The sequence below is a fragment of the Cydia splendana genome, chromosome 3, assembly GCF_910591565.1.
Source record: "Cydia splendana chromosome 3, ilCydSple1.2, whole genome shotgun sequence".
Lineage (NCBI taxonomy): Eukaryota > Metazoa > Arthropoda > Insecta > Lepidoptera > Tortricidae > Cydia > Cydia splendana.
This window is the reverse complement of record NC_085962.1, coordinates 17,387,727-17,414,292: the sequence shown is the minus strand read 5'-3', so window position 1 is coordinate 17,414,292 and position 26,566 is coordinate 17,387,727. Positions and strand designations below refer to the sequence as shown.

The window sequence follows — 26,566 nt, the reverse complement described above, 5'->3', positions numbered from 1 at the left end:
AAATGTATGGAGCAAATACTGTTATTGTTATGTAAGTTTAAAGTGGCATAAGGGGTTAAATATAGTATTTAGTTGGGGTTTTAGGATTTATTTCATTTGAATGACAGAATTTCTTTCATATGTGCTCAGAAAAATTGATTGTGTGTCACATTAAAAGTAAAAATATTCAATTTTGTGATTTTATATGAAAAAGTCAGAAAATACATTTTCACCTCTAAATCGGTATTGTTTATTGCTTAAACTGTCTGTCAGTGTCGTTTTCTAATAGATAAAATTTAAATCTTGAGAGCTCATTGCAATCAATCGTGAAAATGAAATAAAACCTTATTTTCAAGAGATTGGTTAGTATACACATAAATCAGTCGATATCAAAAGTTTCTATTTGCATTACAGAACAAGTCGCAATATTTTTTTAATCTCACATATATAAGGTATTATTATTTGTAGTCAACTATGTAACTTACTTCAGGAACATAGTTTTTTAGGCGGCTAAACTTAAAACTTCTCTATCGTAAAGTTGCTCATTTCACAACATTATTTTCAAAAAATCATATCTCTGTAACTACGCAACCTAGAAGGTTGATCTTTTGTGTTATCGATAGCTTATTTATTGTAGATTACTGGGGTATGCATAACTCCATACCCGCCATAAGGTACCTTTGACCGTGGGACGTCACATATTAATGGTTAATGCTATTCAGCGTTGCTTCAAATATAATTATTGTTACTGTAAAATCGTGTTAGCCATCTAACTCCAATAGAAGGGCATAACGGCAAAAATACCCTACGTAGATTGTCTATTTTAATGGAGGCATACACAGCATCATAGCAAACAAAATTTTGCGGTCGGCTAACAAAATAAATATTTTTACTTTAAATTAACTTCAGTGGCTATGTTGAGAGCCGAAACTCGCCCGATACATATAATATCACATATATGACCTATACAACATACAAGTGAATCGTTAACGTTTCACCCGCGCTATCGTTCCAGCAGTCTAGTAGGTCGCTGCTCAACATCCGTGATGATACAGAATTGGTCCTTGTATACCCTAAGTTTGTTGTGTAACTCGTTGCACGGATAACGTTCGAAACTGGGCTCGACCTGTTTATTAAATTCTATATTTTTGTAATGTACAAGTTTATTATCAAGACAGACTCCATTTTAATATATAGATATACAATTTTGCTAACTTTACTAATTTATAACAACGCGGACGTTGAAAAAATGCTCTTTAGTAATATAATACAATTACATAATACATACAGCGTTCCTAAATTGATTCCAATCAGATAGTATCGTGCAATCATTTCAGCTCTAGACATTTATAAGAAATATTAAGCGACACGTGTTCATATAGACAAGTATTATTTTCCGCAAGTTATCGAAGGATGTCGGTTATGGATTTTTGTTCCAACAGAAAAACCTGTCACATCGAACGAAACATTTAAAAAGACGAGTCGTCAGGTGAGGTGTCGTGTCGTGTTTGCCATAACCGACAGCGATAGGCCTTATGACGCTCACGCATCGCATCAGAACTGAATCTTAAAAAAATAGTGACGCATTATATACGTTGGCGCGCAGCGACCCGCGCTGCGGCCACCGGGGAGTCCTAAATCTTTGTTCAAGACCTAACGTGACGCCGACACCACATCACTACAACTAAAAGGAGTTATACTGGCGTGCTCGCGCAGATGTTATTTTCGTATAGTGGGACATCGGCTAGGTACTCAAACCGCACGTCTCTGAAGTGCCCCCCGTGAATACGGTACGGTTTAAATTGTAGGAAAATGTAACATCGTCACGGTGATAATGAATATGTGAGCCTTAAATAATTTCGTAATATATTCACTGTGAACAGTCATGAGTGAGTAGGTGTCGCTGGAGCGGGGTGGGGGGTGGGAGGTGTTCACTCGACGTCCATGCGGTCGGGCTGCGGCGCGTCGGGCTGGGGCGCCTGGCCGTCGCCGGTGGGCGCGGGCGGCGGAGTCTTCTCCTTGGGCTTCGGTTTGTTGAGGATCGGGTTCACGGTGCTCTCGAAGTTCTGGGAGACAAATTTTTAGTATTGTCAAGATATTGGTAACGGTTTAGGTTTAGAAACGCTCAGGTTACGGTCCGTATGACCGGGCATCCGCGGCGGGCGGCGTACCAATCGTGGGATGCGTTTTAAGTTCGTATCCTTATAGAAAAATAGTTAAACCAAATTTTTGGGTGCGGCTTTTCGGTAATTTGGAAGTAGTGTGGACATACCTGCCGCTCCTGGCGGATCTGGTGCGTGGTGTGCGCGGGCGGCAGGTGGCGCGGCGCGCGCTGCAGCGCCTGGCGCGCCGCCTCCACCCAGGCCAGCGCCGCCGCCGCCGCCTCCGACACCGTCGCCATGTCGGCTTCCGACAGGTGGTTGTATTTACTGTGTACATACCTGCCGCTCCTGGCGGATCTGGTGCGTGGTGTGCGCGGGCGGCAGGTGGCGCGGCGCGCGCTGCAGCGCCTGGCGCGCCGCCTCCACCCAGGCCAGCGCCGCCGCCGCCGCCTCCGACACCGTCGCCATGTCGGCTTCCGACAGGTGGTTGTATTTACTGTGTACATACCTGCCGCTCCTGGCGGATCTGGTGCGTGGTGTGCGCGGGCGGCAGGTGGCGCGGCGCGCGCTGCAGCGCCTGGCGCGCCGCCTCCACCCAGGCCAGCGCCGCCGCCGCCGCCTCCGACACCGTCGCCATGTCGGCTTCCGACAGGTGGTTGTATTTACTGTGTACATACCTGCCGCTCCTGGCGGATCTGGTGCGTGGTGTGCGCGGGCGGCAGGTGGCGCGGCGCGCGCTGCAGCGCCTGGCGCGCCGCCTCCACCCAGGCCAGCGCCGCCGCCGCCGCCTCCGACACCGTCGCCATGTCGGCTTCCGACAGGTGGTTGTATTTACTGTGTACATACCTGCCGCTCCTGGCGGATCTGGTGCGTGGTGTGCGCGGGCGGCAGGTGGCGCGGCGCGCGCTGCAGCGCCTGGCGCGCCGCCTCCACCCAGGCCAGCGCCGCCGCCGCCGCCTCCGACACCGTCGCCATGTCGGCTTCCGACAGGTGGTTGTATTTACTGTGTACATACCTGCCGCTCCTGGCGGATCTGGTGCGTGGTGTGCGCGGGCGGCAGGTGGCGCGGCGCGCGCTGCAGCGCCTGGCGCGCCGCCTCCACCCAGGCCAGCGCCGCCGCCGCCGCCTCCGACACCGTCGCCATGTCGGCTTCCGACAGGTGGTTGTATTTACTGTGTACATACCTGCCGCTCCTGGCGGATCTGGTGCGTGGTGTGCGCGGGCGGCAGGTGGCGCGGCGCGCGCTGCAGCGCCTGGCGCGCCGCCTCCACCCAGGCCAGCGCCGCCGCCGCCGCCTCCGACACCGTCGCCATGTCGGCTTCCGACAGGTGGTTGTATTTACTGTGTACATACCTGCCGCTCCTGGCGGATCTGGTGCGTGGTGTGCGCGGGCGGCAGGTGGCGCGGCGCGCGCTGCAGCGCCTGGCGCGCCGCCTCCACCCAGGCCAGCGCCGCCGCCGCCGCCTCCGACACCGTCGCCATGTCGGCTTCCGACAGGTGGTTGTATTTACTGTGTACATACCTGCCGCTCCTGGCGGATCTGGTGCGTGGTGTGCGCGGGCGGCAGGTGGCGCGGCGCGCGCTGCAGCGCCTGGCGCGCCGCCTCCACCCAGGCCAGCGCCGCCGCCGCCGCCTCCGACACCGTCGCCATGTCGGCTTCCGACAGGTGGTTGTATTTACTGTGTACATACCTGCCGCTCCTGGCGGATCTGGTGCGTGGTGTGCGCGGGCGGCAGGTGGCGCGGCGCGCGCTGCAGCGCCTGGCGCGCCGCCTCCACCCAGGCCAGCGCCGCCGCCGCCGCCTCCGACACCGTCGCCATGTCGGCTTCCGACAGGTGGTTGTATTTACTGTGTACATACCTGCCGCTCCTGGCGGATCTGGTGCGTGGTGTGCGCGGGCGGCAGGTGGCGCGGCGCGCGCTGCAGCGCCTGGCGCGCCGCCTCCACCCAGGCCAGCGCCGCCGCCGCCGCCTCCGACACCGTCGCCATGTCGGCTTCCGACAGGTGGTTGTATTTCGCGTCACCCGCTCTAAAATAATTAAAAAATGGTTATTTTCATTACACTAGCTCGTAAAGGCTCTATTTATAGTTAAATAACTGATGAGAAAGTTGCATTTTATCCACAAGAATGGCAAAGTAATTTTATACAAATTATAATGTGATTTGCATGACGTCGTATCCATAAGTTTAATTGTGTTTATTTGTCGTATTTTCTCGGAAACTTGCGTATTTGTCATGCTACTTCAGTCAACCTCAGTGCTTTTTGTGCTGAGACTGACTGAAATTGAAACAACATGACATGTTCGTACGTAGGTATCGGTAGAAATACAATGGTTAAGAATTATGCACTACATCTGTACAATAGTCTTTTTGTAGCATTATTAACGTTATGTTTTCATATAAATCGATAAAATGTTGATCTAAGCGATGCCTATAATTGTATGATCACCTAAAAGTAACGCAATGAAAATATTATTGATTTATGTTTGTAATTGTCAGTGTCATAGGGAACATCGTATAGAAGTATAATACTGGGCAAAGAGTGAAAATAGTAAAAACAAGAAGTGTTACTTGTACAAGTCGACGGCCTTCTTGACGAGCTGTACGGCGAGCGAGTAGTCGTCGAGCGCGCCGGGCCGCAGCTCGAACTCCAGGCGCCGCTGCTTGATGGGCTCGCCCTCCGTGCGCAGCTCCGTCAGCTTGTCCACGTACACCTGCGTCGACCAAATGCTGTGCTTATGACGATCTAATACAAACATCCATACTAATTCACGTGGCTCTGTCTACATGTTGTATCTGTTACATTTGCACGACTAACCTATCGAACCTATTTCGATGTAACTGATTGAGGATGGACCTATGTCTACTTTACTTTTTAAAGACCGGATCCAACTCTGGCAGACCAATAGGCACAGTTAAGCCTCCTCCACACTCGTGCGCGAATCGCGGCGCAAAGCCGCGAACGCGAGTGTGGAGTCCTGAACGCAGACCTGCGAAATCGACTCCACACTCGCGTTCGCGGCTTCGCCCGCGATTCACGCGCATAGTCTGGAGGGGGCTTATGATGTTGAATTGTTAAGGCGGGATTCCACCAGTGTGCAGTATGCGGTACAAGCCAGCGAAATGCTATACATGGAAGTATTCTGTCCGCTCAATTATGACCCAACGCAAACTACCCCGCGATAGGCGGTACTTACAAACTGCTCGATTGGCAATCTCAGTACCACCGAGATGACAGTCAGTGACAAATGGCTAAATTGATTTATAAAAACAACGTTTTTTTGTAATTAAAAATATATTCATGTGTTGTGAAGTGGTGCAGAAGTTATTTTAGTTCATACCAAGGACAGTGGAATCACTTTTCACTTGTAGTAAACAGATAACTTCAGTAGAATTTGGAAAAAACATGACGATTTGTTTTCAATACTACCGTGCTAAGCTAAAACGTAACAACTGCATACGACTTTCATAACAACATACGACTTTTTAAATTGCGAGGATAATAGGAATGGTGTTATGCTAAATGAAGTAGACTATTTTATTAACTTGTGTTTGGTTTAGGTATTTTCTATATAATTATAAATGTAGTAATAAATTCCTTCTTACAGATTTGTATTTTCCTTTTTTATTTCATGAGATGGAGCTATAAAAAAAACTACCTAGTTATTTCAAATTAATAATCAAATTTGGTATTGTCATTTTACATTACTTTCCATTCAGATTCCCACAAGATGCTATTCGCAGAGAACTATGGAAAAAAGCTGTCCAATTAGAGAGACATGAAATTGAGTGGATGCCTGGCAAGATATCTAGAATATGTTCTATTTATGAGATATAACCCGTGAGATAATCATACCCGGTTCCTATATGTAGATACATTTTTCCTATCATGCTTTCACTGAATTAATTTAACAAATACACACATTATCTGAAAATGTTGATCATTTGAATCCACCCTCTACTGTCACATATATGTAGGTTCTCTCTCAAGCCATTTCCGTCAGTAGAAAAGAGCGGCAAACATATTAACTCACATTATAGACGGGTCTAACGCGAATTATATTCAATTACCTTGATTTACCGACGTAAATCATATGTAATATGTGTTCAAAACGCGAAAGTTTAAAATATTATAAGAGCGGCAAATTTAGAAAATGTAAGCGCGCGAACGGCTGTGGTCCTATACAAAATTTTAATTTTGCACCTTTTTCTACTGACAAACTTGCTTGACCGGCTATATACATATAAAATATTCTGAACTGAAAGTGGGGATTTATTGTGACTCCGCCTGTTCAAATATTTTTGACCCGATTCGTGTACCCATGTAAATTTTGCAGACTGTATAGCCAGTCCGATTTCTAAGATCAAGTTCGCCATACATTTAATATGGCGTACTTGATCTTAGAAAAACGGACAGACTATACCTGAACGTGACTTCGCACTGCCATGCAGATTGATAATAAAATATACAAAATACTTATTATAGCGGAATACATTTATACAACAATGATATATTTACTTATGTTGAGTTAGTCTGTCATGTCATAACAACATTTTAACTAGTTATCTTTTAATCTGCATTAAATTATTATACGTGAATTATTTGACTGGTTCTTCACTGTATGGCATAAACCTATCCCTGTCCAAGTCATATTCTAATCAAATATGAACCGCGAACTCTCAGCGGCCAGTACGTACAGCAAGAAGGTTATTAGCGGATTAATGTCGCTGATTGGTAGTTATTGACATTATATGCATTTCATCTACACTTAGCTATGTACCATTAGTGTAATAAAGATGACTCTTATTTTGTTTACGAGCTTTGATTACAGGCTCTGTAAACGCGTCGTCTTATTTGAATGTAGGCGTAATTGTGTATGTGTGCTAATTTGGCCCGAGAATTTGAACGGTAATGTTCCTAAAGGCGGTATCCATGGTTATATATGATCGCAGGGTACAAGCATATTCAGTACAAAAATGCTTGTGCCTCACACTGGTGGAATCGCGCCTTAAGACAAACCAATTGTATCATTCAAAATACCGCATATAATAGGGAATATTAGGCAAAGCTCTGCGTAGATGGCACCTTTGTGGCACATACAGTAAACAAACCACATTGACACATGGCCTACCGCGAAACAAGAAAATCGAAATTTCGTTATCTAATCTCTCTACTACTCTTGCATATTCGAGCGATAAAGAGGCAGATAACTAAATTTCGATTTTCGCGTTTACCGGTAGGCCCTTGTTAACAAACCGCCTTGATGCATTAATGTCATATTTTATTGTCTGTGAAAACTTGTCAAAAAACAGTTTAAGGCTCAGTCTGTATAAGTTAGTCTATGAATTTACTGAGTCGGTAGTGCTGCACTCTGGCGGCAGAACATTGCAGTAATATCCCCTATTGGGACGCTTAAAAACAAACAATCGGCCCTTTTAAAGACCAATCATTCAAATAAACGACATATTTTAAGTTTCGTAATATTCTCCCTCCATCTAAGGTGCTTAGAGCCAGGCCGAATTAGATTCTATTGTATTATACAAACGAATGGCCTCATGAGCCGCTCGGCGTAATAATGCGTACCTGTCTGTTCTGGTCCTCGCCCTCCTCGTAGAGCCAGGCCTCGAGCGCGTCGAGCGCGGCCACGAGGCGCGCGCGCTGCGCCGGCTCCACGAACTCGTGCAGCGCCTCGCCCGAGCCCAGCTTGCCGCGCAGCTCGTACACGTACTCCTCCAGCGCGTTGTATAAAGGAAGGGCCTCATGAGCCGCTCGGTGTAAGGCGTACCTGTCTGTTCTGGTCCTCGCCCTCCTCGTAGAGCCAGGCCTCGAGCGCGTCGAGCGCGGCCACGAGGCGCGCGCGCTGCGCCGGCTCCACGAACTCGTGCAGCGCCTCGCCCGAGCCCAGCTTGCCGCGCAGCTCGTACACGTACTCCTCCAGCGCGTTGTATAAAGGAAGGGCCTCATGAGCCGCTCGGTGTAAGGCGTACCTGTCTGTTCTGGTCCTCGCCCTCCTCGTAGAGCCAGGCCTCGAGCGCGTCGAGCGCGGCCACGAGGCGCGCGCGCTGCGCCGGCTCCACGAACTCGTGCAGCGCCTCGCCCGAGCCCAGCTTGCCGCGCAGCTCGTACACGTACTCCTCCAGCGCGTTGTATAAAGGAAGGGCCTCATGAGCCGCTCGGTGTAAGGCGTACCTGTCTGTTCTGGTCCTCGCCCTCCTCGTAGAGCCAGGCCTCGAGCGCGTCGAGCGCGGCCACGAGGCGCGCGCGCTGCGCCGGCTCCACGAACTCGTGCAGCGCCTCGCCCGAGCCCAGCTTGCCGCGCAGCTCGTACACGTACTCCTCCAGCGCGTTGTATAAAGGAAGGGCCTCATGAGCCGCTCGGTGTAAGGCGTACCTGTCTGTTCTGGTCCTCGCCCTCCTCGTAGAGCCAGGCCTCGAGCGCGTCGAGCGCGGCCACGAGGCGCGCGAGTTAAGGGTGCCAGCACCCCTAATATATCTTTTGTCAGCGAAAGCTAATTAGAAGATTCAGCATTGCGTAACTGGAACATGCGTCAATGCTGAATTGCATTATTTAATTATAAATACTAGCTCTTAAGTCATTTTAATTTAGAATAATCTTGATTGTAAGCTAAGTGGTTACTCTGTCAGTTTAAATAAATATATTTTTTTAAACTAAAGTCCTTGTCATTATCTTAATTGGCGCTGAGGACAGGATACCCGTCGTTTTCCTGACACGTTCAGAAGCCGATCAAATATCGCGAAAGTACCGTGCCGGACTACGTACGTTTCTACGTTTCAACGGGTAGCCGAACAAATAAATTTATTAAGAAATATCAAGAGGACCTGCCGCAGAAGAAACCAGTCAACCTAGCTGTTCCAGGAAGCTGTCCATCTCCAGCCGACCGGAAGCAATCCTGAGTATTCCAGACCATCTGTAAGGTGTCGTGAAAGCTACCGGGAGGAATGTGAGTCAATCTTTTTCATCATCCTTTCTGTTCCTTTTATACGTATCCTTACTTGTTTTAAATATATGTGTTATTAAGGATTAGAAAACGCCGTAATAACATTATTAGGTTAATTTTTTTTGTGTTATTAAGGATAATAAAACGCCGCAATAACGCTAGTAGTTTAAAATATTGGGTATTGTATATTAAGGATAAAAACGCCATAATATCATTCCCAATTTAGAATATCTTCGCGTTATTAAGGATAACAAAACGCTATAATAACGATATTATTTTAGAATATTAGGTATTCGTATTATTAAGAATAAAACAAAACCGTAACAACATTTATTTACAACGTCAGCGAAGGTATTAAAGTCCACGTTCAATTGACCTACTTCGGTATTTTGCAATCAGTTTATTTTAGCGTGTTTAAATTTTTTTAATTCCTGAGAATGTAATTAAGATGATTCCGATTTTCCGAGGGGAAGTTAGGGAACTGGCGGTGTATATTAATAAATGTGAATATGTCATAAATAAATTTAGAGGAAGTGCCGAACAAAACGAATATTTATTTCATGTATTAACTAGTAGACTCGCGGGTCCCGCAGCCGTCTTAGTCGGAGAAAGGGACAACATTTGTACTTGGGACGAACTTAAAACATTGCTAAAGGAACATTTTGGGGACCCCAGGACAGAGAAATGCCTCCTATTAGAAATGCAAGCCTTGAAAATAAATAAGGGCGAAAGTTACTTAGATTTCTGTCACAGAGTTCAACAGTTTAGAAGCATTTTGTTAGCTAAGGTCGCAGAAACCATTGAAGATGCCACAATACGAACCGCGAAACAGGAAATCTATACTAATACTTCCTTCGATGTTTTTCTTTATAATTTACCACAATATTTAGTTAAAATGATCCGTTTAAGAAATGTCAGCACACTAGAGGGTGCATTGAAAACCGTTCTAGAAGAAGAAAATTTCAACACCGTTTATAACATGAAAAACCCTTTTAGGAGTCCAGTAAATAATAGACAAAATCAAGGTAATGCTAGACAGAATCATAATGGTTATAATTATTCGCATAATACCGAGCCTCAAGATAGAACTCTTAACAATAATTTTAACCCCCCTAGACATAACTTTAGCCAGAGGCCACAGAGTAATTTAAATTCGTTTAACGGTTCACAGCAGATTAGAAATAATAATAGACCACAAAATAATTTTACTAATAATTCATCTAATATGCGTAATCAATGGCAACCAGTAACATCGCAAACGCAAAGTCAGCAACACGCAGGTTATTCACCACAGTCTTACACGGCGCAAAATCAAAACGTGCCGGCCCGTAATATGACGTCGGGTAATAATACTGATGTTACTATGAGGACAGCCAGTTCAAGACGTGTCAATTACATAGAAAATAATGACGCGGAACCAATATATCTTGAACCGAGTTATGAACCAACATATCTTGAGCCGAGTTTCGAACCAACCCCGGGTCCAAGCACCGAAGTCAGAAATTTTTTCCTGGCGGCCTCGAACAGAGGACTAGAATAGTATTAAATTATAGCCGAAAATTAAAACTTCCTCATATTGCAGTTCCTGAATTACAGGCTCTCTTTATGATTGACACAGGAAGCGAAAGGTCATTTATGAAACCGGAATTAGTTGAAAAATATTTTAGTAATTTTAAACACCAAGAAATTTTTGAAGTAGTAAGTACCCACGGCCGCAGTACACATGACACGGTCATTTATATTCAATTACCCAAAATTTTTAAAAGTGAAGAACGTCATAAGTTTTATGTGTACGACGTTGATGATAGGTATGACGGTTTAATAGGTAGCGATTTATTGGATCAGTTACCTGCAAGTGTTAATTACAAAACTCGCATGCTGGAGACGGATTCAACGCAGATACCAATGCTGTATACTCCGCCTATTAAGGAGACTTTTGAATTGCCTCCTCGCAGTGAGTGTAGAGTTAAGTTACCAGTAACGTTATTAAATGGAGATGCGATTTTAGAATTTCAACAGCTCTCGGAAGGGATAAGAATGCCCGCCGCGCTGGTAAAATGTGTGAATGGATACGCATCCACCGTCATTCAAAATTGCACATCAAAAGGCATGACTTTAGTAGTCACAGCCCCGTTTAAAGTAGAACCATATTCGAGCGAAACATTTGTTAACGTAAATTTCACCGCGGACGCAACTTCAAATGATAGGTTGTTGTCTGAAAATCTCTCCAAATTGAGATTGGATGACTTGAATGAAGAAGAAAGAAAGGCGATTAGTCAGTTATGTGAGGAATATAAAGATATATTCTATTGTGAACACATTCCGTTATCATTCACTAATCAAGTTAAACATAAGATCCGTACTACAAATGAGGATCCTGTTTTTATTAGGGCACATAGGATGCCTCCTGTTCAAGCACAAGAAATAAAAAAGCAGGTAGATAAAATGCTGAAGGACAACGTCATTCAGGAGTCACATTCTCCTTGGAGTGCTCCAGTCCATTTAGTCCCAAAGAAGATGGACATGTCAGGTCAGCAAAAGTGGCGTATGGTGATCGACTATAGACGTCTTAATGACATCACAGTCGACGATAAATACCCTCTACCAAACATAAACGACTTATTCGATATGTTGGGTAAAAGCACATACTTCACAACACTAGACCTGGCCAGTGGATACCATCAAATAGAAGTCGATGATGCTGATAAACCTAAAACCGGTTTCAGCACCGGATTCGGGCACTATGAATTTAATCGTATGCCGTTTGGACTTAAGACAGCACCTGCAACCTTTCAGAGAGCAATGGACAACGTCCTAAGAGGTCTACAAGGAATACACTGTCTGGTATACCTTGACGACGTAATAATATTTTCTAAAAGTCTACAAGATCACGTCCAAAAACTTAAGGCTGTATTCGATAGATTCAGGGAAACTAATCTTAAAGTACAGCTAGATAAGTCCCATTTCCTCAGAAAGGAAGTCCTCTACCTTGGACATACCATAACGAGCGAAGGGCTAAAACCAAATGACGATAAGATAAAAGCAGTTCTTAATTATCCCATACCTAAAACCACGAGTGATATTAAAAGCTTCTTAGGTTTGATAGGTTACTATAGAAAGTTTATAAAAGATTTTGCAAAAATAACTAGACCCATGACAGCATGTCTGAAGAAAGGAAGAAAGGTAATTTTAGATGATGAGTATAAAGAAAGTTTCGAACTTTGCAAGAAAATTTTAACCAATGCACCATTATTACAGTTTCCAGATTTTAAAAAACCTTTTATCTTGACTACAGATGCGTCAAATTACGCGATAGGAGCGGTTCTATCACAAGAACCAATAGGGTCAGATAAGCCAGTTGCCTATTTTAGTAAAACTTTAAGTGACACTCAAGTAAGATATAGTACAATTGAGAAAGAACTACTTGCTGTTTTAGAAGGAGTTAAGCATTTTAGACCGTACCTATATGGCAATAAATTTTTCATTTATACAGACCATCGTCCACTCGCTTGGCTGTACTCCCTCAAGGAACCCAATAGTAAACTTACAAGATGGCGTTTAAGGTTACAGGAATATGATTTTGAGATATATTATAAAAAAGGGAACCAGAATACAAACGCAGACGCAATGTCTCGTATAAGACTAAATATGACAAACGACGACAATGAGTCAATGGTAGTTAATGTAGATGAAAAAGAAAATAAGTTACAGAAGTACGTACAGTCACTAACAGATCAAATTGCAGAGTTAAGTAGACCAGAATCAGAACCAGAAATGGAAGTGGTAGAAATCTCCGATTCAGATGACGGAGCTACAGCTCATTCCATCTCTAACAGGGAACACGAAGGTATCCCAATATTAAATGAAGCTATAGATTTAAAACCAAAACAAATATTAGTATATACATGGTTCAAAGACGACATTAGCGTTAAAGATTTATCAAACAAAAAACAAGATCTTGGAAGTACATATGCCAATAAATAACGTACAATTAGTAAACAAATTTTTAAAAGAGTATGTAGACCTTAAAAATAAATATTTTATCTATTTCGAATCACCAGAATTTAGAAAAACTTTCAGTAATGTCGTAACGCAACTTTATAAAAAAGGTACACAAAATTTAATCGAATGCACAGAAAGAATCATAACATTAACAGATGAAAATGACATAAAACAAATAGTCATAAAATATCACGAGGGCAAAACATGCCATAGGGGCATTAATGAAACGCTAGCAAAACTTAAAAGAGATTATTGGTGGAGTAATATGAAAGATACCATTGCAGCTATAATTAATGCGTGTGAACAATGTCGCAAGATGAAATATGAAAGGAAACCCATGAAACCGTATATCCAATTAACACAGAGTCAGGAATCACCATTTCAGGAAATATTTATAGATCTTTTATTTATCGAAAGTAGATATTATTTAACAGCTGTAGACGCGTTTAGCAAGTTAGGCCAGGCAATAAGTATACCCAATCGAAGTACGCCGGAAGTAGTAAGAGCTTTGATTAAATATTTCAGTATGTACGGCGTTCCCAAAAAGATTAGCTGCGATTCGGGTACAGAATTTAACAATGAACTTATGAAAGAACTATTAAAATTATATAAAATAGAATTGCACATAGGAACTCCGAACAATCCTAATTCAATGGCCGTAGTAGAACGATTTCATTCTACAATAATCGAAATTTACCGTTTAGCGAAGTATGATAGAAGTGACCAAGATGCAGCATCAGTCATGACGTATGCCATAATGGCTTATAATAATTCAATACACAGTGCCACGACATTTACCCCTTTCGAATTAGTTTTTGGGCACACAGAATCAGGAAATACATTCGATACGGATAGAGAGCGAAATTTAATGCAGAAATTACTTATAGATCACAGAAAAAGGTTAAAGGTATTGTACGAATACGTGAGTGAGAAATTAGTTAATGATAAAATTAAAGTCAGGGACAAGAAAGGCGGTGAAGTACCACCAGAAATTAAAGAGGGTGATACCATTTACATGAAAGATACTAGAATCCGTAAGGCTAAAGAAAAACCTAGATACGAAAAAGCCACAGTTATAGGTAAACCGGACAAAAACATAATTCCCGTACAAGTTAGAAAAAGAAATACTCGTGTAGCACTCAAAAATGTCAAACGACCTCCACAGGTGGCGAGTGATATTACTGATGGTCCTGGTACATCAGGGATGCAGTCTCAACACCCAAAACCTCGAGCGGAATCCGGGGATAGCTCCAGTCAGGATGGGCACAGCTCTGATGAGGACTAGCTCCTGGAGCATTATTAAGACTATAGATTTAGAGTCAATAAGTTCACTATTAGAAATAAATTTAGATCAGTATAACAAGTTAAAACATATAATTGATAGTAATATAGATACAAGAAGAGAACTAATGGGTTTAGAAGTACAAATAAATTCATTTACCGAACTATCCCGAGATAGACTTTTACAGATCTTACCAACTGCAAGAACTAAAAGAGGTATTCTCAACCCGTTAGTATCCATAGTTAAGGTAATAACAGGTAATTTAGATAATAATGATGCTATTAGATTTGATGCGATAATAGAAAAGATGAAACATAAGGAAATATCAGTAGAGAATAAGGTAACATTACTCCAAAAGGCACTTGATAAATTAACAAACGTTTCGAGCGACATTAATTTTAACGTTAAACACTTGGGTTATAAAACCAAACAACTAGAGACAGTCCAAAAAGACGAGACAAAACTTTTCAATTTAATTTCCTTAATGAATAGCATGTATCAGATTCTAAATAACTTTCGCACTATTTACAATATTATACAAGAGATAGAAACAGCTATTGCTTTTAGTAAATTGTCAACCTTGCATCAATCCATAATAAACTCAACTGAATTCATTAAAGTCCTTTATGAAGTAGAAAAACATGCAACCTTAGTTTATCCCGTGTCAAAGGAAAATCTAGTTAAGATAGAACGTAGTATAGACCTTAAGTCATTTATTAGTCATAGTCGCTTAACTTTTATACTAGATATCCCATTAATTGAGAAAAACACATATATTTACTACAAAATTATACCTGTTCCAATTTACAACCCCGAAACCAAAAAGACACTTACCATTATTCCCAAATACCTACCTTATGATGAATAGATTGAAATTCCGACCCGTGGCAAGATACTGCGAGGAAATCGAAGAGGACAAACACATCTGCACGGACAACGATGTAGTACAACATCCAGCAGCAACATGCATAGAACAACTGATGTTACTTAAAGATAACATATCGAAATGCAACCAGCAAACCATCAAAACAGAAGACACAGTTATACAGAAGATTACATCTGACCATTGGCTTCTTTACACCAGAAAAAGAACAGTGATAACCGAAACATGCGGAGACGAGGTTTCGAAACACAATTTGGAGGGAACCTACATATTGACCCCAGCTAAATACTGTGAGACGCAGATAGAAGACATCATCATGAAAGCAGTAACTAACACTACAATTACCAACTACAATTTACCCCCTGTTGTACTGCCGGAACTGCAAGCAGAGATCCAGAAGAACGAGAACGAGGTAGATCTGCGAGGCGTGGACTTCAGCGACGTAAAAGACATTCTCAACAGCGTAAAATATAACAGTGAAAGTGATTACAGTGAGAGTTATATCATTAGTAATAGAGTCAGTGTCTGGACCATCGTTTTATATACCATTTTACTTGTAATAGTAACTATATACTTAACGTATAAACTACATTCTGTATTTTTCAGACGAAATTCTCTGAAGCCGACTTTGCCACCTTCAGATAATTTCTCTCTTAAGGAGGGAGGAGTTAAGGGTGCCAGCACCCCTAATATATCTTTTGTCAGCGAAAGCTAATTAGAAGATTCAGCATTGCGTAACTGGAACATGCGTCAATGCTGAATTGCATTATTTAATTATAAATACTAGCTCTTAAGTCATTTTAATTTAGAATAATCTTGATTGTAAGCTAAGTGGTTACTCTGTCAGTTTAAATAAATATATTTTTTTAAACTAAAGTCCTTGTCATTATCTTAATTCGCGCGCTGCGCCGGCTCCACGAACTCGTGCAGCGCCTCGCCCGAGCCCAGCTTGCCGCGCAGCTCGTACACGTACTCCTCCAGCGCGTTGTATAAAGGAAGGGCCTCATGAGCCGCTCGGTGTAAGGCGTACCTGTCTGTTCTGGTCCTCGCCCTCCTCGTAGAGCCAGGCCTCGAGCGCGTCGAGCGCGGCCACGAGGCGCGCGCGCTGCGCCGGCTCCACGAACTCGTGCAGCGCCTCGCCCGAGCCCAGCTTGCCGCGCAGCTCGTACACGTACTCCTCCAGCGCGTTGTATAAAGGAAGGGCCTCATGAGCCGCTCGGTGTAAGGCGTACCTGTCTGTTCTGGTCCTCGCCCTCCTCGTAGAGCCAGGCCTCGAGCGCGTCGAGCGCGGCCACGAGGCGCGCGCGCTGCGCCGGCTCCACGAACTCGTGCAGCGCCTCGCCCGAGCCCAGCTTGCCGCGCAGCTCGTACACGTACTCCTCCAGCGCGTTGTATAAAGGAAGGGCCTCATGAGCCGCTCGGTGTAAGGCGTACCTGTCTGTTCTGGTCCTCGCCCTCCTCGTAGAGCCAGGCCTCGAGCGCGTCGAGCGCGGCCACGAGGCGCGCGCGCTGCGCCGGCTCCACGAACTCGTGCAGCGCCTCGCCCGAGCCCAGCTTGCCGCGCAGCTCGTACACGTACTCCTCCAGCGCGTTGTATAAAGGAAGGGCCTCATGAGCCGCTCGGTGTAAGGCGTACCTGTCTGTTCTGGTCCTCGCCCTCCTCGTAGAGCCAGGCCTCGAGCGCGTCGAGCGCGGCCACGAGGCGCGCGCGCTGCGCCGGCTCCACGAACTCGTGCAGCGCCTCGCCCGAGCCCAGCTTGCCGCGCAGCTCGTACACGTACTCCTCCAGCGCGTTGTATAAAGGAAGGGCCTCATGAGCCGCTCGGTGTAAGGCGTACCTGTCTGTTCTGGTCCTCGCCCTCCTCGTAGAGCCAGGCCTCGAGCGCGTCGAGCGCGGCCACGAGGCGCGCGCGCTGCGCCGGCTCCACGAACTCGTGCAGCGCCTCGCCCGAGCCCAGCTTGCCGCGCAGCTCGTACACGTACTCCTCCAGCGCGTTGTATAAAGGAAGGGCCTCATGAGCCGCTCGGTGTAAGGCGTACCTGTCTGTTCTGGTCCTCGCCCTCCTCGTAGAGCCAGGCCTCGAGCGCGTCGAGCGCGGCCACGAGGCGCGCGCGCTGCGCCGGCTCCACGAACTCGTGCAGCGCCTCGCCCGAGCCCAGCTTGCCGCGCAGCTCGTACACGTACTCCTCCAGCGCGTTGTATAAAGGAAGGGCCTCATGAGCCGCTCGGTGTAAGGCGTACCTGTCTGTTCTGGTCCTCGCCCTCCTCGTAGAGCCAGGCCTCGAGCGCGTCGAGCGCGGCCACGAGGCGCGCGCGCTGCGCCGGCTCCACGAACTCGTGCAGCGCCTCGCCCGAGCCCAGCTTGCCGCGCAGCTCGTACACGTACTCCTCCAGCGCGTTGCGCGCGTCCGCGCGCTCCTTCTCCTGCCGGTCCTGCGCCTGCATCTTGCCCTGAGGGGACCGATGTGAGGGGGAACGTTTAAATAGGGTATGGAAAAGTCAATATATTTATACTCTGGCGAGCAAGCTTTATTACTGAAATAAGCAGGCAAATTTAAAAAAGTAGTAGTAAGGTCGATTTACATGCAATTTTGAATTTCGCGCCTTTTTCTAATGAAGTTGGCTTGCCAGAGCATACTCGTAAGTCGTAATTTCACATAAACCTGACAGTAACATCGAGCATTTATATGGCAGAACTCTTTATTTTTATCATTACTAAGGATGAAAGAAGACAGAAGTTTACCTGACACAACAACGCGCCCTGTTTCTAACATTTTCTTTAAGTAATTGAAAAATCAGTCGTTTTTCTAAATACACGTTTATTTACCTCTTGCTCCATGTAGGAGTTGAGCTCGGGCTGCGAGAAGCCGTGGGTGCGCGCGTCGATCGGCAACTCGACGGTCTTCACTAGCACTTTCTTCTTGTCTTTAGACTTGTCCTTTTTATCGTCAGATTCCTGTAATATTTACACGAACGGTTCACGTCTTACATAGACATATTCCCCCATCACCGACGCTGCTTGGAAAAATGTTTAGGTAATGTTTGTTGCGGGTCTAGTGGAGCTTAATTGCCCATAGGATAAAAATCGGACGTTAGTTTTCCAAGCGGCGCGGTGCACCCATTTGCACCAGAGCTCTTCCAAAATCCACACAAACTACTAAGATAAAAGAAAGCTTACTTCACTACGTCTTCATCTGAAACGCTGCCAGAAAAAAGTTAGAAACAAATATAACCGTAGGTAAGGACAAAAACATGCGCGGACACAGAGACAGAACTGTAAAGAAACTTCACTTGACGAATGCATGAAAATAAAAGGAATTAAAAGGCGATATTCAAAAGCCTTATGAAAGTACTGTGCAAATGGGGCCTCGGAGCGAGGAGGGGGATGACACAAAGCATGGATGTCTGCTGGCTCATTCAGGGTTACTACAATAAGTGTCTAATAATACAAGAATAAAGTGAGAAGCTAAAGGTCTATTCAATCTTATTGCTTAATTTAATTCAATTAACTAACATCAATAGAATTAATTTCGATCAGTTATTTAACCAATTAAATTACAGAGTTGCAATCAAAACCTGTGGGAGCGTTTTAACTGCCGCAGTTTTGTGAAAGACTATTATTGCAAAATATTCTTATTAAAACTTGATGAATTCTTAACACACGTTTAAAAAATTCGTTACGTAATAATCGTTTGCGGCCTTATTGGCTTTATCATACTGCATCGAGGCATGAGCGTGGCGCGACGCTTGCACACCCCGCCACGTACAAGCTGACCGAGAGCGTAATGCTCGCGACCAGCTGCAGTACGATGAAGCCTTATTTTCTAGGCTAGGATCAGTTTTATCGTTTGAAAGTGTTGATATTAAGTACATAAGGTAAAAAGTAAGATTGAATAGACGTGAGAGCGTGAATAAGTCAGCAAACATCTCGCAAATCACTCGACACTCGCGCTACCGACACGTACCCCGCTGAACCACGATCCTACTCTCTGTGTCCACGACTGTCTTTGCTGAGGGTCCCCTTGCATATCGTCTTCCCTCACCTCTTGGTTCTCGGGCCCATTCTGCTGTTGCTCTTGTGACCCGTTAGTTTCCATGGGCGTTTCCTGGTTGTTCGCGTTCTCGTTTTCCATTTCTATGCTGTCACTCTGGGCGTCCGCTTTCTTTTCTACCAATGACGCTGACGCGACAGTGACGATTCCGTGAATGTTCACCCTCACTTTCAATTTAACTTTCTGTGATTCGCCCTCGGCGGTCGGCTGAACATCCTTTATGTTCCATTGACCTATGGAAAAATGTTTTCTAGAGTACTACTTACTATTACAAAAGCTTTGTAACTAATAAAATCAAGAGAAAAAACTGGACATAAAGATGTTTGAGGCCACTTACCGATGAACGAATCGGGATAGGGCACGGGGTCGGTATAGTAGGCTCTGACTGAGAATGGTTCCTTCCTGTAGAATGTCAGCATTTTAGAGAATGGTGCTGGATGGAAAGCTGGGAACACCTGGAGAGGTAAAAGATATTATAACACCTAACAAACAGCTAAATGTAGTATAATTACGAGTTATTGAAAAAAATTTGAACCAGTTATTGTTTAAAATTTAATCATTGAGGCAATTGCATTGCATACTTATTTACACATGTTAACTGGCAAAACAAAATAGTTTTTGTACTACGCCAAAAGTAAAATACACGTTCAGAATGCTCAGAGCGGGGCGATGATAATGTCGGCAGCATCACATTTATTGCGCGCGAGTCTCTTGTAAGCAAGAGACGGATAGGCATGAGAATGAGGAGTGGTACACACCTCCAGGTCGCCGTCCTCGCCGCGCGCCGCGTCCCAGGCGAGGCGCACGGCGTAGGGCTGCACGTCGGTGACGCTGAACTCGCGCACGCGCACGGCCGGGCTCAGCATGGCGCACTGCAGCGCGCAGCCGCGCGACACCGCCTCGTCCTGCGGGCCAAACACGGTTAATCAACATTCCATATCGGCCCTTACAATCAATTTACTATGGGCGAAAAAACGACAATTTTGTCAATGCAGATCGATTATATTTGGCTGGAAAACTTCTCAGTAACTAGAACAAACCCAAGTGTGTAACAGAACTGAAATTTATCTTACTCACCTGGTTAAGTGTTGTTGAAGCAACTTTCCCAAAGACTTGTTCAATCAAAGCTTTAACGGCGGGGACTCTGGTAGAGCCACCCACAATCTCCACCGAGTTGATGTCCTCAGGACGTAGTTCTACAAAAAATAAATAAATTTTACGACATTGTCTGCATAAACATGTTCTACTAAATAGATTGGGGTGTCTTATTGATTTTAAAATTAATTTTAAATTGGCAAAGTGGTGAAAACTCACTAGCATTGTGGAGTATAGATCTAAGGGTCCTCTCAACACGGTTGAAGGTGTCAGCACAGATCTCCTCCATCTGCGAGCGCTGCAACTCGCCCGACACATCTCTTTCCTCCATGAAGCATTCAACATGGAGAGGCAGTTTAGTACTGTTTGCTGACATCTGTTTCTTCAGCTTCTCTACCTCTTGGATCAAACGGAAGAAAGCCCTGAAAAGTTAAATCAGTCATAACTCTGCCCTTCCCCCTTTCTAGTTACTTACTCAGGACATGAATGGCTTGCCTCGACTTGTAAGGCCCTATGTGCATTGCAATGTACACTCCACTTCAATCTAATCAAAACCTTTTCATAAACAAAATAGATCCCAATTTACTAAACAAAAAGATTCAAATTAAAGATAGAGAAAGTTGATATGGTAGCCTTTACGAGGCTAGAATGAAACGCAGAAGAAGCTATTAGTATTAAAAACTGTTTTTGTACTTTAAATGTATATTTAGGGACTATCATTTAACAACCAAAGCAGGATCTTTCCATGAGCTTTTAAGCTAAAACCATTATTATTTCCGTAATTGAAATTGGCGCAAATCTGAAAGACAAAAACAACTAAATATATGCGTGGGCGTGTGTGCGTATGAACGAACTATCCTTTTTTTTGTATACTTAGTTAATATTATTGAATAAAGTCTGGGGTAAATTAAAGCTATAAAATAAAAATAAAAATTATTACCTCTGGTTTTTCCTAGCATCTAACTTAAGTCTAGTTAGGATATCCTGGGAGAAGTATTCAGCCAACGCCATGTCTATGTCGCGGCCTCCACAGTGGGCGTCAGTGGCGGTGGCCAGCACACGCAGCTTGCCCTTGTTAAAGGCACATGCGGACACCTATAAACAACATTTGAATACAACATTTAATGAATGTATGTGCCTTGTATTATAGTTAGATTTTTTAGCATTAGAAAGAAGGTAAGCGATCTTGACATGTCTTATAATTGAAAAACGCTTTTTTAAAATCAGTAACTAATACTTATGAAAGCAGAAGAATATAAATGATCATATTAGATTCATAATTGTTATATATTTGCCGTGACTTATTTTTAAAACGTGTTTTTCAATTAAAAGACATGTCTAAATTGTTTACCTTTTTTCTAATGCTAAAAAAACGAACTATAAAGTAAAACTAAAAGGTTTTATAATCTCACAGACAGGATTAATAGCTGTGTCTGTTTTCAGTTTTCTCTTTGTTTGCTTTTTATATATAAATAAACTGATAAGAGTTAAGATAAGTAATTAGACAGACCAGTTCCACTGAGATTATCTATTGGAGTAATAGAAGTTTAAATAAAATAAAAATATATTCATTTACCTGCAGAGAACTATGTCCTAAGTCTACAAAAACCACATTTCTCGGTTTTTCTTCAGGGGCAGGTAGATCTTGTTTGTAGATACCATAGGCGAGAGCAGTGGCAGTGGTTTCATTCATGAGTCGCAGCACATTGAGCCCTAGAACCAAAAAACATATCATCGAGCAATATTGCAGTGAAACTGATATTCACTTGTGATTAACTATTCAATCAGCCACATGTGAATTCAGTGATATTATTTTCAATAACCTGTGATGATACAAAGTGTCGAATATCAAAATGCTATGCAGGATATTTTTCCTTGATTAACTTTGGGCTATTTCAATTTATAAAAACAATGTGGTTTGTTTTTCAAATACATAAAGCCATCTCCATATTGCGCGGCAAACTATCGAACATTGATCGAGTTGGCTCGCGAGCCAACCCGGTATCCATTGCGCGCGGCTGCCTCGCGAGCCAATGTTCGATAGTTTGCCGCGCGGTATGGAGATGGGGCTTTATAGTAATCATTTCCATAGAGTTTTAATGGGCTTCAGTGAGTAGTGTAGGGTGAGCTTTATGACCTTGATCATAAAGGTCCCAATGGCTCAAAGTTAGCTTTCAAACAATCAACAATTTATTCAAACATAAAGAAAGGTGTTCACATTCTCTGCACATTCTCTTCTCACAAGTCAAAAGTCTAAACCTCGACATTGGAAGAATCCACCTTGCTAAAATTAGCGAGGAGTAAAAGCCATTTATATAAAAAAAAGAAAGGTGTTAATTACCAGAGATGGCAGCAGCATCTAACAGAGCATTTCTCTCAGCATTGGTGAAGTAGCTGGGCACGGAGATGACACAGTCATTCACTTGAGTGCCGAGGGCTGTAGCTGCAATATCCTTGAGCTTTGTAAACAACATTGCAGTTATCTGGAACATAGTATATGTAAAATGAAGATAAACATTGAGAATTCAATTTCAGTTTTTCTTAATCTGGATCAAGTGATAAGATTCTTCTGTGTCTTGACACAGAGAAGTGAAATAATGTTTATTATTATGCTCACTTAAATCTTAAAAGAGAAGTGTTTTGACATTTAGTCATTGTTTATTGCAACTCTAGGCTTGCATTGTAAATAAAATGTGGATTTTATTTTGTACAGGCATTGACAGTGGCAGATATGCAATGTGGGCCACCCTAGGCCTGACTGATTACTAGCCGCCACTTTTTCAGCACTAAACTGCCCTAGGCCTTAAGGCAAATCCCTAACTCCACTATAGTCTCCTCTTCTAGACATTGACATAACTTGATGTAATTTCAAAAAAAAAACTATCCTCCCCCACAGAAAACAAGAACTCTCTTGTCAAACATAATGGTCTAAGAGCTAGCCACGGCAATAGGTATGCAATTTATAGAGCAACGAAATCCCTCTAGTTAGTATGCCATACTATCATTATTAATTGATCCGGGCGCCTGGCAGCTGTTTAGCGGTGGGTGCGGGAGTGGATGGGCAACAAAGAGGTTGTAAAATCAATTGAAGGTGTGCAATTTATAGAGCTCTGAGTTTGGTGTGATATAATAGCTAATTCAAATATAACAATGCCAGGCGTTTTATTTGGTGGAAAAGTAGTGCCAAGTGATGAAAATACACAATCACTTGTGCGCCTGCAGGAAGATCACGAGCAAATTTCACCTGACTCACAATTGCTTTATGCACAGTGTCGTATGTCTTCTACTTTTTAGGGTTCCGTACCCAAAGGGTAAAGCAGGACCCTATTACTAAGACTCCGCTGTCCGTCTGTCCATCCGTCTGTCACCAGGCTGTATCTCACGAACCGTGATAGCTAAACAGTTGAAATTTTCACAGATGATGTATTTCCGTTGCCACTATAACAACAAATACTAAAAACAGAATAAAATAAAGAATTAAGTGGGGCTCCCATACAACAAACGTGATTTTTGACCGAAGTTAAGCAACGTCGGGCGGGGTCAGTACTTGGATGGGTGACCGGTTTTATAGATAATGGTACGGAACCCTTCGTGTGCGAGTCCGACTCGCATTTGGCCGGTTTTCCTAACACTTACCTAGGCGTAATTGAACAGAGTAGTACTGTTATTTATTCTGTGACAGAGTACAAAAAGTAGAAGACATATACATCACTATGCTTAAAGCGATTGTGAAGTCAGGTGCAATTTGCTCGTGATCTTCCTGCAGGCGCACAAGTGATTGTGTATTTTCATCACCTGGCACTACTTTTCCACCAAATAAAACGCCTGGCATTGTTATATTTGAATTAAATACATAATTAGCTATTATATCACACCAAACTCGGAGCTCTATAAATTGCACACCTTCAATTGATTTTACAATCCCTTTGTTGCCCATCCACTCCCGCACCCAGTGCTGAACCAGCCAGGCGCCCGAATTAATAAATAATGATAGTATGGCACACTAACTAGAGGGATTTCGTCGCTCTATAAATTGCATACCTGGTTCCGTGACTAGCTCTCCGGCTATAATAGATTCCAGTATCCAAGGACAAGCTAGTACTAACAAACAAGCATAAAGGTCAAGGTTAGGTTTTCCATTCAAGTCTAAATAACTTTTCAGTTTAATACACTACTAACTAATGACATTCAACATAACCTTAACAAATAACCTTTACAGTACATATGGTCCTACTTTCACGCACTAGTGCATATATGTCAAAAGTTTAAAGGGCCATATGTACTGTAAAACGTTGTACATGTGGGAATAGGTAATTCGCCACTTGTTTCGAATTTCCTCTTTTCTGCACTTGTATCGTACATAACTATTGTATTGAGGTTTTATGCTCTAATCAGTGACTTCAAATTCTAACTATTATGAATAAAAAGACAAAGTAACATCTTCATAAAAGCCATAATAATTTTAACTAACCCTTCATTTTTAGGTGAAGGAAAAGTAAAAACATTGTGAGGGAATCAGAGTAATTCCAATAATGCCTAGTTTTTCCTCTGGGTTGGAAGATCAGATGGCAGTCGCTATCTTAACCTAGTCCCTATGCCAATTCTTAGGATTAGTTGCCAAGCAAACCCCAGGCTCCCATAAGCCGGGACAATGCTAGGAAGGTGATGATCATACCTGTTCAGGGCTGAAAACATTGTCTTCACCTAGATAGTGGACCCGGATACCAATTCCATCATCAGGTCTTTGTTCCACCTTGAAAGGAAAGTGCTTCAGCTCTTTTTGCACATGTGGGTCCGAGTACTTCCTGCCTAACAATCTTTTGAACCCAAAAACGGTGTTTTTCATATTTGTAACTGTCTGATTCTTTGCAGCAACTCCCAGTATTCGATTTTTTGATGAAAATGCAACACATGATCTGAAATGACAAAAGAAAATCTAACCTCAAAAAGATAACAGATCAACCTATTGACTTGTATAACTCAAACAGATCAAAATCACGACGAAAGTATTTAGAGATTTGAGAGTGACACAGCATAATAACCACAAAAATATAATGAAAAAGTTAATGGCAAATGTCAAAACTGATAAAAATATTTATTTTCAACGAATTTAAAAGTCTGATGAAATACGTTAACCATATAAGCTACTCTTACTTCCATACAAGGTATCGACATGAACATGACGTGCAAATCATCAAATCCTTGAGTGAGTCGAGTGAATATCACGAGGATAATTAAAATGAAAAGGTTTGTAGTTTTCATATCAAAAAGTGAATATTAAATTTAAAAAATACTTACGGTGTACCTCGAAGACTGTAATCATTAGCTATTGTTTCAATGCCACCTGCTTTTGCCACAGCAATGTAGCAAGATTCATTGCCGAAATCAATACCTATGACAGACATAGCAGCCATTGGAACACAAATTTATTTAAATGATGAATTGCAAAACTAATGGATCTCCCTCTCGAATTCACAAGCACGAAAAACACGTCGGTGAAAATCACTTTCAATACGCGCTGAACAAATTGCCGGTTTGTCGCTGAAGTCTATCGCGATCGCTAGTGGTTTGCTGTGCGGTGCGTGCCCGAATTTTCTAGAAATTGACAGAAATAAAGTGTTGCCAATTAAATATATTTTTTTTCAATATAAATTTACTACAGATGCGTGTTTTTGCCGGAAGATGAAACAACAACAAACAACAAACACAAGATCCATACCATCACATCACAAATGGCTGGCACCCAAGCTCGGTAGCTTCTAAAGCCCCACATTCACACTCCTACCTTGTAGTCCGCCACGTAGACCGCCGCGTACGTTGGGTAGGATTGTGTATGGGGGTTGCGGACTACTAGCCGTCCTACAAACGGCTAAACGGTAGGACGGCTCGTAGTCCGCAACCCCCATACACAATCCTACCCAACGAGGCGGACTACGAGGCGGACTACAAGGTAGGAGTGTGAATGTGGGGCTTCAAGTTCACCCTGACCTTGATCCTAATAGCCGGTTTAGACTCTCGCGCGAGCCACGAGACGAGCCGCGAGCCGCGCCACGAGACGCGAGTGTAAGCGGTGGGCTCGCGGCTCGTCTCGTGGCTCGGCTCGCGCTCGCCTGGCTCGCGTGGAGGAGCGGTTTTTTAGGCACGAGCCAAAGGGGCTCGCGCGGTACGCGCGCTTGCGTTCACACTCGCGTTCGGCTTGTCATTCAATTA

At 43.5% G+C, this 26,566-nt stretch overlaps 1 protein-coding gene across 2 annotated transcripts; it reads right to left on the bottom strand.

Moving 5' to 3' along the window:
* Window positions 1-1,223: 1,223 nt before the first annotated feature.
* On the bottom strand, window positions 1,224-25,958 carry LOC134806804 (97 kDa heat shock protein). 2 transcript variants are annotated; one of them, XM_063780184.1, is made up of 15 exons: window positions 25,655-25,958; window positions 25,032-25,272; window positions 22,698-22,839; window positions 21,933-22,069; window positions 21,297-21,451; window positions 20,576-20,778; window positions 20,339-20,457; window positions 20,020-20,166; window positions 19,599-19,716; window positions 19,253-19,494; window positions 18,037-18,165; window positions 17,451-17,660; window positions 4,653-4,795; window positions 3,942-4,110; window positions 1,224-2,045 (listed from the first exon to the last, which is right to left on the bottom strand). In XM_063780184.1, exons 1-15 carry the CDS (start codon window positions 25,768-25,770, stop codon window positions 1,911-1,913), a joined length of 2,406 nt encoding a protein of 801 aa, XP_063636254.1. In that variant the 5' UTR covers window positions 25,771-25,958; the 3' UTR covers window positions 1,224-1,910. The 2 variants fall into 2 exon arrangements, with proteins under 2 accessions (XP_063636254.1, XP_063636253.1); XM_063780183.1 differs by lacking the exons at window positions 1,224-2,045; window positions 3,942-4,110; window positions 4,653-4,795 and having other exon boundaries at window positions 17,406-17,660; window positions 18,037-18,147; window positions 19,175-19,494.
* Window positions 25,959-26,566: the final 608 nt, after the last annotated feature.

What these genes read in the sequence shown, in the direction of transcription:
- LOC134806804 (XM_063780184.1), bottom strand. Translation starts at nt 25,770, where the DNA reads ATGGCTGCTATGTCTGTCATAGGTATTGATTTCGGCAATGAATCTTGC. An exon ending in GCGAGGACGGCGACCTGGAG is followed by an intron (nt 19,717 to 20,019) that starts GTGTGTACCACT and finishes TTACCTCTCCAG; the next exon opens with GTGTTCCCAGCTTTCCATCC. An exon ending in GCGAGGACCAGAACAGACAG is followed by an intron (nt 4,796 to 17,450) that starts GTACGCCTTACA and finishes TGGTCGACGCAG; the next exon opens with GTGTACGTGGACAAGCTGAC.